Source organism: Dasypus novemcinctus, chromosome 4 (assembly GCF_030445035.2).
Source record: "Dasypus novemcinctus isolate mDasNov1 chromosome 4, mDasNov1.1.hap2, whole genome shotgun sequence".
Classification (NCBI taxonomy): Eukaryota; Metazoa; Chordata; class Mammalia; order Cingulata; family Dasypodidae; genus Dasypus; species Dasypus novemcinctus.
The window spans coordinates 24359808-24376464 of NC_080676.1; the positions used below are offsets into that span (position 1 = coordinate 24359808).

Sequence of the window (16657 nt, forward strand, 5' to 3'; positions counted from 1 at the left end):
GAGGAGCACATAGGGTAGTTGAAAGTTTTTTGGATATATATGTGTGTGTGTACATTTATGCAAACATTATATATTATATATATATCTATAATAATTATTCATGACTATTACTTAATTTTTAAGTGGAAGAAAACAAAAGTTTATAGTTTCCAGGAACAAATCAATGATGAAAGTGTATTCTCTTACTGGAAACCATATTGTTTAAAAATACTAAGCATCATGTCATTGTATCTCTACTTTTCGCTGTAGTATTAAAGTCATTGCAAATAATGATATTTCTCTGAGATGCCTAATCACTAAACAATGTACATAATTATCTTTTAATATATTAATATTTTGCATGCCTGTGTGTACTATTCAACTTACTTTTAAAATACTAATAGAGTGAGTTTAGTAATTTTAACTAATCAGTGAGAATAAAGGAAGTCTCAGATTATTCTGCTTATATTCATAGTTTGTGTTATATATTCATGTTCTGATTCACAAACACAATTTCTGGCAGAATACTTCTAGAAGTACGTTTTTAAGTCCATAGCTTAGGGGAAAATGGCCTCTGATATGCATTAAATCATGTAGAAAAAGGCTCCCTCTTCTTAGTAAATCAATAGTGTGGAAAGAAAGGGCAACTTTAATTGTCAGATATGAGAGCTTGGAGGAAAGAACAATGTCTTATCAACGTCACACTGCAGTTTCAAAAAAATTAGTAGGATTGGCCATTTTTCCAGACAGGCTGGAATCTGGGAGAGAATGAGGTAAGATTCAGGTGCAAATTCTCAGTTTGATAAAATGTTGTAAAACCTTTCTTCCATCCTTAAAGGGATAGGGCATTCAGCAGGACTCAGAAAGCTTCACCAAGCAGGGTGTATTCTGGAACAGACCTTTTGTTTCCTGGCTGTGTACTCTAGGGACTGGTCCCTAGTAAGACTGATGGGCAAGCTACCTAGTAGAATTGCTGTAGGACAGAGATAACCATATTTCAATATCTGTAACTGATTTCCTTTTTAATTTAATTTTATGCATTTAAAAACATTATTCTCATAAGGGGGTTTTAATGCAGGTGTGATATATTTATTAAATAATACACAGTATAGTGTGGACTTAGTATGATTTTTATTTTGATGGAGCATGTTCTGAGTGCAGTGGAAAACTACCTGCCAAAGGTTGGTAAGGATGGCATAGATGGTTTTATGATGCCATGGGAAAACTCGAATTTCTAAATGTTTGTCAAAAATGACCACTTGAAAAGATGTTGAACTGTGTTAGGTTATTAGGTATTCAAATTATGGGGAAGTTGTAAAACATAATTTTGAATAATCCTAAAATTTAATTTAAAGACATGCTGATGTTGGGTTTTTATAAAGCTACCTGCCACTACATTCTGAGAAGGGGTCTGTGGTTTTCATTGACTGGCAAAGGGGTCTGTGCAACAAAAAATGTTAAGAACCCCTACTCTAGGACAATCTTTCTCAGTGCTGGTTATACAAATATTTGCCTTTATTTAATAAAGGAAACCTCTCTTGTGACTTGTGAGGCACTTTTTGGGGGGGAGAATGGAAAATAAAACCAATAAGTTAACAGATTTGAGACAAATTCTGAGAGTCTTACCTGAATTTAAGCAGACTACTTATTTAAAGTAGAATACTTTACCATTCTCAAACAGCCCACTTAACTCTTCTGATTCCAAAACATACAGATTTTGGATGAAAATGTATAGTTGATTTAAAAAATGGAAAGACCTTCAAAAAACACCTTACAATAAAATTTAGCATTGGAAATTAATTAAGACAAGTGACATTAATTTTGGAACTAATTGAATAAAATAAGCACATATGATTTTTCATGACTATCATATTTAATCTCACTTTTAATTTCACAATTAGAACAACCTTTACTGTACCTGACGAAGAGTTCTTTCTGATTTACTTCTACACCACTCCCAGTCTGAAAGATCTGGTTTCTGACTCTCCTCGTGAGAAAGTCTTCTTTCTGGTTCTTCCAAAAAGGTGGTTTCTTCATAGTTAATGTCACCTACTGTTATGTCAGAACACAGTGGATGAATGTCCTTGTCTTTGTCAGAAACGTGTTTCACCTCTGAAATATCAGTGTTAGTGTACTTGTTGATGCCTTTCAGTGAGGAGCTGTCCGGAGAGGGTGTGGTGCTGATTTCCACTTTTATGGCATTGAAGAAATTGTGTGTGTCTCTTTGAGAGTCTTTTGTAGTTTCACAGTTATAGTTCATCAGGTTATGATAGGATATAGAATTTTCATCATCATCATAGTAATCGTCATGTGCTATTTTATAAATTCCATAACTTCGTTGGAATGATAGATTGAATTCAAAGCCTCTCCTCTTGGCTAAGTTAAAACAGAAACAAAATTCCATGTTTAATAAGGTAAACAGTTGAATATACACAGTGAATAAAAGCAGAAAAGTGCATTCAAACTGATCATTATGAATTAAAAAGCAGCTTTCCTTTACTTTCTGTCAATTATGCAGAGCAATTTTGGCCCACAAACTCAAGTCATTTTATCAACATGGGCCTATTTTTTCTCATTTATACAATGAGGACATTGGAATACATACAATCACATACAATACCTAGGACCCTTGCAGTCTTTAAAGCAATTTTATGTAACTTACAATTTTTGTAAAGGCAGTGGCCACTAGAGATTTTGAGGGATGGGAGAGGGAAGAATAGGAGTAATAAGGGGTATTTTCGGGACATTAGATTTGTTCTGCATGACAATGCAGTGATGGATACAACCCATTGTATATTTTATCATAACTTACAAAATTGTGCAGTTCAAAGTGTAAACTGTGATGTAAACTGTAGTCCATGGTGAGTAGCAATGCTTCAGTATGGGTTCATCGATTTTAACAAATGCACCACACTAATGAAGGATGTTGTTAGTGTGGGAAAGTGTGGGCAGGAAAGGGAGTGGGGCATATGGGAATCCCTTATATTTTTTATGTAACATTTATGCAATTTAAAGCTTCTTTAAAAATAAAAAAAATAATTATAATAAGATTTAAGACATCCATAAGGAAGTTCTCAAACACATTCAGTTTTATTTTTAGCACTATTTCTTTCTGGCAAACCAATTATTCTGTACATATCTTTATTTTTGGATTAAATTATAGTGTTTATAAATTTTAATTTGCTAGTAATTAATTTGCAAATAACTTTAATATTATATGAGGGAAGTGAATTTGGCTTAACAGATAGGATGTCCTCCTACCACATGGGAGGTCCAACGTTCAAACCCAGGGCCTCCTGACTCGTGTGGAGCTGGCCCATGTGCAGTGCTGATGTGCACATGGAGTGCCATGCCACATAGGGGTGTCCCCCATGTAGAGGAGCCAATATACAAGGAGTGCACCCCTTAAGGAGAGCTGCCCAGTGCGAAAAAAGTGCAGTCTGCCCAGGAATGGCACCACACACATGGAGAGATGACACAGCAAGATGATGCAACAAAAAGAGACACAGATTCTGGGTGCTGCTGACAAGAATACAAGCGGACACAGAATAACACACAGCAAATGGAGAGTAGACAACTGGCGGGGGAGGGGGGTGCACCAGGAATGGGAGAGAAATTTTTAAAAAATTATATGAGTTATTCAGTTAACAATATCACCAACAGTTATAACTGCTCTGAACATTTTGATGTATATCATTTTGATATTTATGTTTATAAATGCATACAATAAAAAATTAGATCATGCTGCAATACAATTTTTAAACTTTTAAAAATAAAATGTTCATTTCTGATACTAATAAATTTGGAATGAATTGGTAAAAAATGTGAGTGAATTTATTTTTCTGTAAGCTGAAGCACTTTATAATATGTCTATAAAGCTGATTATTTACAAGGTGAGTTTAGTAGGAATACATAAAACTTTTTACAACTTAAATCAGATAAAATATGACAGTATACTAAATATGGTATTAGTAGTTGGTGGATATGGCACAAAATCTATTAGAACAACAAATGATGTGTCAGAAAGCAATACTTTTGTGTGTATGAATGTCACTAGATACTGGATATCTTATATTATTGAGAACGCAGTTATATCATGGTAGTAGAGCAATATGCAATGTAATATTTTGGTTTGTCATCTTTTGAAATACCGCTTATTTCAGGCAAGTTTTCTACTATGGTACCTCTGTGCTTTATTGTCAGACATTTAGATATCTTTGGTGGAAAGATGAAAAATTATGAAGTTTCTATGGGAAAAATAGGTAAAATTTGATTCTCTTAATAATACATCCTAATGATTCATATACTGATTCTATTACTGAAATGTTCCTAGAACTGAAGATTTATAAGCTAGTTTTGTCTGAAAAATACAGTTTATAAGCATAATGAAACAATGAGTACATTGCTGATTGAGCTAGAATACAAACAAGAAGAATTCCTATTCCAAGAGAATAGAAAAATTGAAACAGATGTATTAATATTTTATACACTGTCTCATTTATATTTCTACTTACTTTTTCTAGTAATATATTCCATTAAAATTAAATTAGTATTTTTCACTTACTTTAACAGTGTGAAAATGAGGAAATTAAAAGGATGTTTTAATTATTGATTGATTTCTCCTTTCTCTTAAAAAAAGACATAATATGACAAATTGTTCATTTGGGACCATTAAAAAATGAAAGCTCAAAAAATCTCCAATTTTGTGATATAACACGATAAAATCAGAGTTGCAACTACACTTTTATTAGCTGCATGCTATAACTATGAAATACATAAAGCAAAAATAAAGTTTTTAAAGGAGAGTTTAGAATGTATCAATCGCTTTTCATTTCATGATGTGCAAAAGACAGTCTGAGATAGTTTATGAGTAGAAAGGGGAGAAAGAGCATTTCAGGGCTAGGTACTATATGCAGATAATTTCATTTAACATACCAACAACACTTCAAAATGAAAAGATTTTTAGTTTGATTTCACAGTGCAAGACCTGAGGTTAAATCAAGGAAACCTACCTGGGATTACTCACCTGGTAAACACATTTGAATTTAAAACAAACTGAATCCAGAATTGGAATTATTAACCTCTATGTGAAATTTCTTTATAGCTAACCAATCCCTTGAGAATAATATGGTAATGGAAGCAGATTGCCTCAAATGTATCATCCTTATGTAAGAGGAAGTATATTAATTATGAAGTGTAACCAAAGAAAATATTTCATATTAGTGAGCTTCCTTAGCACTAAAGGCAAACTCTGAGGGAGGTTATTAAGAGTGATAATAGGTTGTAACAATATCATTTATAGTTGACAATCCTTGACCAGGGGCTGATTGTAAGGGAGACCCTATATTTTAATGTAGATAATAATCATAACTATGTTGAAGGAAAATCTTAGTATCAGAGTCACAATTTATCATCCTTAAGCTACTTGAAGACAAACAGTGTGTCTTATTCATTTTTTAATCAAGAGTAGAAAAACTCATGTATATAGATCTATTTAGAAAACATCAATGATTAATAATTATTGTGGCATGTAGGAGAGCTTCTTTTCCATGTAAAACAGATGCCTTACGTCCAGCCAGTTGTTGGAAGATGGAGGAACTGTGTTGCTATCTATTCTGATATTTCAAGAGGATCCAGATATGTAGATTTTGACGTAAAAATCTCCTGGTCTTAAAATCATTGCACTTAATTAAAATTGATTAAAAATAACTGTGAGATGGGAAATGCAAATTAAAACCACAATGAAATTCTACTTCATTTCCAAAGGGATGGCTATTATTAAAAAATAGAAAATAACAAGTGTTGGAAAAGACTCAGAGAAAGTGGAACTCTACTGTATTGTTAGTGGGAATGTAAAATGGTGCAGCCACTGTGGAAAACAGTTATAGGGGTACCTCAAAAAGTTAAATATTGAACTACTATATGATCCAGTGATTCCACTTCTAGGTATCTTCCCAAATAAAGTGAAAACAGGGTCTCTAAGAGATACTTGTACACTAATGTTTATAGCAGCATTATCTACAACAGCCAAAAAGTAAAAACAACCCAAGGGTCCATCAAAAAATGAAGGGATAAACAAAATGTGGGACATACATACAATGGAATATAATTTGGCCATAAGAAAGAATGAAGGGAAGTGGATGTGGCTCAAGCAATTGGCTCCAGTCTGCCATATTGGAGGTCCAGGGTTGGATTTCTGGGGCCTCCTAGTGAGGCAAGCTGGCTCACGCAGTGAGCTGGCCTGAGGGGAGCGATGGCCTGTTTGCCATGCTGGCATGCACGGTGTGCTGGCCCGTGCGGCGTGCTGGCCTCTGCAGGAGTGCTGACCCACATAAGAAGGTTGGCCCGCACAGAGTATGGAGAGCTGGCACAGCAAGATGACGCAACAAAAAGAGACACAGAGGAAAGACAAGAGATGCAGCAGACCAGGAGCTGAGGTGGTGCAAAAGATTGAGCGCTTCTCTCCCACTCTGGAAAGTCACAGGATTAGCAGACAGTGAGTGAAAGTGGGGAGTAGGAGATAAGTAAATAAATAAATAAATCTTAAAAAAAAAAAAAAAGGAAGAACCTTGAAAACATACTCATTGAAATGGGCAAGACCAAAAGGACAAATATATGATGCAACTTATAAGAGATGTCTACAAATAGCAAATATGCAGAGACAGTAGAGTTCAGGTTACCAGGAGATGGGGGAGGAGGAAAGAGGAATATTTGCTTAGTGGTTATGGAGTTTGTGTAAAAAGATTTTAAAAATACCTGTGAGAGCTATAAAACCATGTCTTTGAATCAAATTCAGCTAATGGGCCATGAGTTAGGAACCTCCACTCTGAAGTGAACATGTAGCACCATGACAGACTCATAATGACCATTTCCCTATAAATAGTATTGAATGAGTAAGTGAGTAAATGAAGTAAGCTACAAGAACCATGCCGGGTGTGAGAGGGAGGATTTGTGACATGATGGCCTTGACTTGAAAACTTTGGATGAATATAATATGATTTCAAAAGAAACAATAACTTTTTAAAAAGTGATTTTTTATAAGTAGGGATCAAAGACATTAGAGTTCCTGACGCCTATTTTTATGCCACAGAAAAGCATAGTTTAATTGCTTTTTAGTTATTTTCATGTAGGCTATGGTCTTTCATTGATGAGTAACTTGCAAGAAATTTAAAGACAATCAGAATATATAGCCCACGATATTTTCAAATATGCACAGTTCAGAAAGAGAAATACAATGCTCTATTTTCTATGAAAAGCAAAAATTTCACTGTTCAAAAACTCAGAATAAAATATGAGTCAATTCTAGTCTTTCGCATTTAGTCAAGTCTTGCCAATTACAATTTTAGATAACTAATTATATCAGCTTATAAAAATGAATAATTCTTCAGAATAAGATGACATCAGGTACTCTGATTTTGTTAAAAATAAAATTGGAAATCTGACTTTTGTATGTGAAATATTTTATTTGAATAGCTTTTCAATAAAAAAAACAAACACGTTGTCAGGCAAGCAAAATGAGTCTGAAAGCCAGATCCAACCCATATATCTGCCACCTGAGACCTCTGTGTTAAAGTCATCTTAATTTTTTTTTTTAACATTTTGAGATACTGGTAAATAAAGATTATTGTTGGAAACAGGAAGGAATTACTATTTCTGAAGATTATTTTCCAGGACTGAGTCATTTTCTAGTTGCATGTCACTCGTTTTCTATTCAGTGAAGGTAAGATGTAGAATCATATTTACAACTACAAAATTGACCTATGGTAAATATGAGTTAGGGAAAAAATATTTTCCCTTCCTTCTTTCTGCAGTTTACTGTAAAAGAATGTAAAGGGTGTTTCTTTTTTTATTAAAGAAAAAGAGCTTAAATGTGAAATTTCAATCATACTTTCAAAGAAATGACTAAAGCTAATCAAGCACCTGGCCCACAGAGACAGCCATCTTTGGGCTTCCCAGACTCTATGTTGTATCATCCTAGCAATAGGAAAATTTATGGTGGCTCCTCAGACAATGAAAATGCCCCGAAGCAATTCTCAAAATTCCCTTATGGCAGAGCTTGGGAACATAAAGAGGAATGGAGTCATTTGAACTACAGGTATCTTAAAAGAATGTTTCTCATACCCCTCCTTTTTTATTTTTGTACCCATGTCTTCTTTTATCAACCTACAAATTTCAAGGCCTTCTTTTGAATTTAAAAATAAATGCACATAAAAGCAATGGTAATTTTAGAGAAAATATATATATTATTTTGATCTTGAAAGGCATGACTTTAATTTCAGACAGGTGATATTAACAATTCGCTGCAGGCTTATTTATCTCATGTAGTATAGAAGATAAAATATGTCCTAGGTCATTTGCAATAATCCTGTTGCATTGCTTTATGTTTAGCTTCTGGTCCAGGGGTCCCCACTCCTTAAAAATGACTGTCCTGAACCACTTCATTAAGATTTTCCATTCTCACTGGCACTTGACTCTTCTTGCCTTTCTCATAATCTTTAATGTTATAAGACAAGACTTGTTCATTTAGTGGCAAAATGTTAATATTTTGTCACAATGTTAGAACCTCCAGTTTTGTAAATAATTCCTTATGTGTTCCAAAACAGTGACTCATAAAAATTTATATTTTTTTTGTATGACCAGCTCTATTATACTAATTCCCAGAAGCACATCATTATTATATGTTCTATGGTTATTTTATTTTAAAGGCATAGATTAATTGGACATTTATTAGTGATAAATCTTTATGGGATTTTTAACAGGAAAATATCTTCTGGTCATTTGAAAAATATCTGGGCACACTAAATTTTAAATGTCATCAACACATGGAAAATACCAGATCATGACAAATATTTATAAAATAAACCTATTGTTGAATTTATTACAGGATATATTTTGATATCCTTCAGTTTTTACAACCTTAAAATAATCTAAGATGATCTATCTTTATTTAACCCCTTTTCTCTGTTAAAAAATACAGTTCATTCAGCATAGAGTAATGAGATTTATTAAATAGTAGAACAGCTTAGTTTTGTCTGGAATGACAAAGTAACAGTATCTTTCTCTTCCCTGGCAGAGTCAAAATATATAGATTATTCCTTAACTTCTCCTATCTTAGAATATGGGAACAATTATATTCTAGAGAATTTTGTAATTCAACCTTCCTCCCATCCCTGTTTTAGGTGTGCTCTTGAGGACACAGATTTTTTTTAAAAAGTAAATAGTGTAGCTAGATTCATATGTGAACTGACACACGGACAAACTCTGCCATCTTTGTCCTCTGTTGGAAGTAAGCTTTTTTTTAATAAAATATGTTTACAGCAGAGTTAGCCACTTAAAATTTGTTATTTTTATTTTAACTTTTCAGGTATTCCTATAATTATTCTGAAAATTTTCCCAAACACTGGAAGCATATAAACAGCAAAAAAAAAAAAAAGTTATTTACTGTTCCATTAAATAACTTGTGTTTTTAACTCTTTAGATGCAGGCTTCTCACAGCAAATTTTATATGTATACTTAGGATGGGGTTTATTTTCTTCTCTGGGCTAAGAGCTATGGTGGATTTAACATCTAAGGGCCTTTGTTGACTCCATGCTGTTTTGAATGAATTCTAGTCTCTTGCTTTCTATGTAAAGTAATTATTCAGTGCACAAGTACTACATAGGGTTAAATTTTTAAACTTGCCCCATTTAAAAGCTACACCAATACCTTGCTAAGAATTATTTCACATTATAATTTCTTCTGGCTACTTACCATTTACTTTTGTCCATGGACTGCTCCTCCGTTTCTCAGACAACTTTCTTTATAGACCACTTCACTTTACCTACCTGACTAGCACATTGCTCAAACCTGCCCCACTCTTACCGACTTACTTTTTTTCTCATCCGACGCCACTGAGCACACGTTCTGCCTGCAGTTGATAATGCAGCCACAGGGTAGGTGGGTCCAGCGTTTGGACAAGAGAAACACTGGTGTCACAGTGGTGGCCAGCAGGGTTAGCAGAAAGCTCAGCGTGTCGAAGGGGAGGCTCTGAAGTCCCACCACGTGCTGGACCACCATGTGGATCTGCAAAGGCGAGAGAGCGTCAGCCCTCACTCAGATCACATTTTCCACTTCCCAAGCTTTCCCCCTAGCATGCTTCCCAGGCCCCTTTCCTGCCTGAGATCATGAAGCCCTCTCCTGGACTGGCGCCCCAGGCTTTGGTGGTGGGCTCCAGGGAACTTGCGGGATGCACCCCGCTGCGCGAGACTATCCAGGGCTTTGGGGTTTCCGCTGTGCGTCCCCTGTCACCTCAAGTCTCCACTAGGGACGTACAGTCTACAATCTGGGGTTACACAAACTGAGGAAACGGGGGCGCCCGGGGGACCTGCATCTGGTACTCCAGATGGCCTTTGTCCTCTCTCTGATCCCTCACCTCCGCCCAGGCGCGCCTGCGGCAGCGGTTGCTATCCTGCCACCTCCAAACCGCTTGAACAAAAGCCCCTCCTCTCCCCTCTCTTCATCTGACCGCTCCCTCCTCCTTCCCCGCGGGAGATGGGCGGTGTCCTCCCCAGGCAGGAATCGAGCGGAGAGAAGGGCACCGCACTAGGTTGGCGAAAAAACAAGACATTTTAACTACCGCCCTCCTTTTCTGAATATCCCCAGATTATACTTCGAGAGAAGGGAACACACTTGGCCACGACAGATCTGGGAAAACTAACTCGCCTGTGCCAGAGAGCTGCGCTCCCCGCACGCGTCCTCCTCCCCCACCCTAATTTTGAAATTCGAAAAGAAGCACTTGATGGCCAAAGCTTCGGAGCCAACTAGCACTACCCTACCCAGGAACTGTCGGTCGCCAAGTGCGTCTCCGAAACCAGGCGAGATACATTGGGAAGCGAACAGTTTGCGCGCCTCTTGGGGACTGTCCAAACCAGAGACGCTGGTCCCAACACCCATTCACACTGACTGGCACACACACGCGCTCTCAGTGAGCAACTGTATTTTTACCATCATGGGTAGCCAGAGGATGACTTTTGTCAGCGCTAGGATCAAAGAGAATCGCTTCTGCGCTATGCTCACGGTGAAGCTCCTGCTGCCATAGAGAGCCCTCGGGCGCTCCCGCCTACAGCCTCCAGCCCCAGCTTCGGGGGCAGCGCTGCACCCTGGCTCCGGCCCGGCCCCCGCGGGAGGACCCGGTCCGAACACAGTGTCCGAAGTCGGGGAGAATCCTCGAGAGCTCCGCAGGGCGGGACCCGGGGCATCCTCCGCGGACGGGGAAATTACGCTCCCACCGGTTGGAGGGGTTCCGGGAGTGGAAGCTCCGCGGGAAATTTCCTGGTAGTTGGCGTGGAGTCTCGGCGGATCCTCCGAACACAGCAACCGGTGAGTGAGCGGCACCGAGAGGCAGGCGAGGAGTCCAAAGGCCGAAGTGTACACGGCAAAGAGGAGTAGCACGTAGGAGCTGGAGCAGTCGGCCAGACAACCCCAGGGCGTGCGCACGAAGGCGCCCCAGCCGCACAACGGGAGCGCCGAGAGCAGCAGACTGGCTGCCCACACGGTCAGCGCCACGCCGAGCACCTGGCCGCATCTTCTGGAGGCTGCCTGGCTCCGCACAACCTTGTGCATCGTGTAGAAGTTGTAGGAGACTAGAAGAGCCGCCTTCAAGTTGCTGGAGAGGCCCTGGCATAAATACAGTAAGGCAGAGGTGGTGCACAGAGCCTGGAAATAGCCAGGGACCTCATTTGGCCACTGCAAGAACAGGAAGATGGTCCCCGACAGGACGCTCATGAGATCATCCCCAGACCAGGAAGCTACAAGCATGGACACGACTGTTCTGTTCTGCATTTTCAGCAGGGAAACTAGGGAATAAATGCTGCCCACCAGGGCAACGACAGTCATTAAACATGTCAGGCAAAAAAGAAAGATATTCAGGGTCCTTGGCGGATTGGAAAGTTCCGTAGAATTATGATTTTCCTTCCACAGGCTAGAGTCATTCGTTGGCAAGTTACTGAGAATTACAGACATTGTCCTTGGTCAATATTTAATTTCCCTTTTCAGTGAGTCTGTAAAATTTCCCCAAAGCATGGCTTTTAGCTGCAAATCAGATTTCATTTTCTCCTCCCAAGTTTTCCTCTAGATGTTCCCTCAGTTAGTCCTGCAGGAAATGGTCACGCATGTCTCCTTTAGATCTGACTCAACTCAAATTTAAAAATTGGGTTCCATTAAAAACATTAATAAGAAACTTTTCAATCTTCCAATTAAAAAAAAAAAAGAGTGAGACAAAGAAACTCCCTCCCACGATCAAGTGCCAGGCAAGAAAGCAACAGCTCCTCAGGTAGATTGAAAAACAATGATGCCTAGATCCTTTTGAGTTCTTCTTTTGGAGCAAAGCAGCTTGTAGCTTGAAAGTAATTAAACTCTATGCACTTTTAAGAGCAGTAAAAGGATGCATTGGTTCCAGAGTTAGATTTAAAGGCAGGCAGATTGTCAGATAGCTGGCTCAGAGAGAGAGAGAGAGAGAGAGAGAGAGAGAGAGAGAGAATGAATATATATATATATGAGACAGAGAGACAGAGAGAGAGAGCCAGTCAGAGGGCTCCTGAGTGCAGGCTGGAATCTGAACCACTGTTTTTCAATCAGCCTGTGATCCTCTGAGCTGCAGGAAGGAGGAGTCAGCTCTAAGCAGGGGAAAAGCAGGAACAAAAGGGAGGGGAACTCAGTGTCTGAGTGAAAGGATGTGTATCTTCTCAGCCTGCCTCATCTAAAGCAAGAAATAGTGTCCTTATTAAGCGTTCCCCTTTGGTATGACACACGAAATTAACCCAAATACTTGCTCAGGCTTGATGTGAACTACAAATACCATCTTTGAGAGGTTCAAGCTACTCCGCTAACTAAGGGGCTGCCTTTTTCTTCTCCCAAATTCCCTGCTTCATAATTGATTGGTGGAAGAAAAATATTATCCATGCCTATTATAAAAGACTAGAACATGCCAGCTTTATTATTTTTCTTAAAAAATATTGTACTTTATAATAAGAAAGTCATTATGGTCCTCATTACATTGAAACAAGATTATGCAGAATCTTCGGGCACAACCAAATTAGTTTTAAGCTGGTAGCTATTTGTTTTCTGCTAATATCATCAGATAAGTAGGCTGCCATTTGAAAAAATGATATGGCCAGTTGTTAATCAAGTCAGACGGCATTATATAGGGCCTGCCAGGAAGGTCACCCCACAAAAACATTTTTAACGAGAGTATTGTGGGGAGAGTATTACATACAATAGCAGCATCTCTAAACTCGTTTTAAGAATAGTTGGCTTTGCAGGATGAGGGGCTTAGCAAAAAAGTAACTGACAGCAGTCACTTTGGTCCAGCCATTTCCCAGGATGCTTTTAGGGCAGCATTCCTCCTTCAGCTGAGCCTCGTGACCTGATCCATCTCCCCTGGCACTTGAGGTCTGAATGGAAGCAGGGAAAGGGGAAGGGTGGAGTTGACATGCTAATGATCTAAATGAATGTAAGTGGTTATACTACTGTGATTAATCCTGCCATTTTAGAAATAACTGAAGCTACATTTTCAACTTGAATCTGTTCAAGTGGCAAATGACTGTAGCAGTCACTGCCAGTCATATCCGTCAATAAACACAGTAGGCCTTTCACTTATCTCGGCATGTTGGTGGTTTGATTTTCCCCTTCACCCCGCAAATGGAAACAAAAACCACATGGAACAGCTAGCTCAGCCCTCTAGCTCTCCCTGTTGAGAGTACTAGACCCTGCGGCTCTGTGGGAGCAGGAAGGGTCTTGTGAGTAAATTCCTTTAAAACTATTGTTTCAAGAAACACAAAATCATAAATACAGCTTATTTTTGATCTTTAAAAAATCTGTGTCATGCCATTCTGCTTCTTCTCTCAGATCTCACTCTTTCTTTCCATAAACAAGAATATTAATCTCCAATATAATAGTTAATCTAGGATATTTAGCTGGGTTGGACAGTTTTACATTGTTAAGAAAAGATGTATAGAAATTCATAATAGCTATTGTGCTGTCGTTTCAGGACTGGGACATTCCCCCTAGGACTGCCGTCATTTCTGAGTTTTCCATTAAATATAAATTTGGAAACGGAGCACCATGTTGCTCTGATCTCTAGGATGCTACAGAGAGGGAATAGTGTTCAGCACACTTTCAAGGGTTGTTAGTGGAAACGCTACCAGTAAGGAGCAAGGAGAGAGATCCCAATTCCACTTCTGACTCTGCTTTGGCTAACTGTGTAACCTATGTCAAAACAAACAAACAAAAAACCACAGCATACTTTCTGGGTATCTGTAAAATAATGAGTCTTGAGTGGATTTGTTTTTAAGTCTTTTCCAGTATTCCAGTTCTAAAATTTGATGATATAATTTTTTAAAGTGCAGGTAAACCTCATCTTAATTTTCTTTTCTGCCTACTTTGCAATAATTAGCATTGTTATCAACATAAAAGGCAGAAACCTATAAGAGCTGGTGTTTGGATTCCTCACGTCTTTTCCCTGCTGTCGTAGTCTGGGAGCCATTGTCAATATGAAGATGCCGTAAGATTCAAGCAGACTAGAAGGTTGGGCCAACTGAGTGATTAAGGCTGCCTTGGATTGCTGTGTGAAGCTACAGCAAGCTTTGAATGAGTATGAAATGAACATTTGTTGTGTAAGTCACTGAAATTTGGGGGTTGGTTGTTACTGCAGGAAAACTTAGCTCATCCTAATATTGTGTTAAGTATTACTTCTGCTTCATAGATGAGAAAACAGAGGCACAGAGAAGTTAACTGATTTGCTCAAGGCAACATAGCTAGTAAGTGTTGGAGCCAGATTTTAAAACTGTATCTTCTTAATCACAACAGACATAAATTTTCCAGTACCATTTTCTTAGCATTACATCCTTGGGGATACTTCTAATCAATCTTGATAATGATTAAAAAAAAAAAAATTCTACTTTCTCTTCTTCTAAAACATGTTTGAAACATCTCATTTTCCAAAATTTTAATTTACATCTTTTTACAAACCTTTTTATTTAATAATACATATGTATATAACTATATATTACAGGGTTTCCTGAAAGTTGTAAGCCCTCTTCTCAAACATAATCTCACTTTCTTTATATTATACTCCTTAGTTTAAAAAATGTCATTCTAAATGACTTTCATGTAATAAGAGAATAACTTTTAAGAGATGAGAAGAAATCTTTCTAAGAAGTTCCTTTGTGCCTTAAAAAAAATTCACCCAGTTCCCATAGGTGAACCTTGTTTCTCTATCTCACCTACAATAAAGCTTTATATCTTCAAGTATTTTAAATTCTGTCTTCAAATTATTCAATAATATACATTTATATAGATTTAAATGGAAATTATGGTTATGCCAGTTTGGGTGAAGATTTACTTATAGTTTTCCCTTTGCTTCTTTAGCTACTTTAAAATGTGTACTGAATATAGTATTACAAACCTTAAAACAACCTACAGAGAGCTACATGACAATCACGTCATTAGGCTTGTAGTTTCTGAAGTCCTTGATGTAATTACACCTTCACAAAGTGCTGCAGGCAATTCATTTCATGGAAAGTCCACATTATATACATAAACCCTCAAAGACTAGGAAACAACATGAAAAGTTGTAGTTGAGTATTGTAAAATAACATTCTTAGCAATGTGGGACTTTGGTAATAAAACTAACCAAAGGATCAAATGGAAATGTTTAGTCTTTTATTTTTTTAATGAAAATAATAAAAGCATCATAAATAAAGTTAATCATGGGGTATAATACCTCTCTGTTTTTAGAAATATAGTGTTATAAGTTCAAAACATTTTAGATGACTGGCTCAGTTTAAGACTATCTGAAATAACATCAAAGCCCAAAGGAAAGATCCTATATATTATACAGGTATTATAAACATACTAATATATAACATAAGTAAAATATGGATTTTATAATAAAAACACATAAACATATACATTTATTTTATATATATATATAGTTCTTTATATGTAATATCTAGATTATATAAGATACATACTCTGGTTCAGCTGAGTGTTTTCCAAAAAAGTGATTGGTAATTTGACATCATAGGAGAGCCCAACTGCCATAATTTATCTTCTTCTTTTCCAGTGTCTCATTGGAAACCTACCATGCCTTAATACTGTCTAACAATTATGAGTAAGGACACAATCTAATTTGACTGGAAGTCAGCATATACAGACTAACTCCATGAACCTAATTTTTAGAAATCTGCTAAACACACTGTCAATCCAAAGGTGCTCCTTTGACATTTGTGGTGGTTATGTTTCAAAGATCTCTTTAATTGGAAATTCCATGATTATGGTATTTTTTAATCTATTCCATGGATAATATGAGACAAAAAAGTTAGAGGTGTGCATGTATGTACATAAATGTAGAACACCTAGAGAGAAATAAGATTTCTCATTACGGGTCACTGCTTATTCAGTTTGAGTCAATATGGACACTACAGTATAGTATCTGGAGACAAGTTTTTATATAGAGCTTCCTTACACTGTTGAATGGCTTGAGAGTGACTTAAAACAATATAATGAAGATAGTATCTGGAAAAAGCTATATAATAAAGAGAGTATTTGCAGAAAAGTTTTTATATAGAGCTTCCTGAAACTGTTGAATGAATTGAGAATGACTTAAAACATTCCATGGAATAAAAAAATTCGATATTAT

General features: G+C 37.2%; 1 protein-coding gene across 1 annotated transcript in view; it reads right to left on the reverse strand.

Moving 5' to 3' along the window:
- Positions 1-12628, reverse strand: part of GPR149 (G protein-coupled receptor 149) — an 80361-nt gene extending 67733 nt beyond the window's left edge. Inside the window, exons 1-3 of the mRNA XM_058295183.1 lie at positions 10963-12628; positions 9849-10041; positions 1898-2355 (exon numbers count right to left, since the gene is read on the reverse strand). Coding sequence (XP_058151166.1) covers positions 1898-2355; positions 9849-10041; positions 10963-11979 — 1668 coding nt within the window. The 5' untranslated portion in view covers positions 11980-12628. The remainder of the gene's footprint in view (positions 1-1897; positions 2356-9848; positions 10042-10962) is intronic.
- Between the last annotated feature and the right edge of the window lie 4029 nt (positions 12629-16657).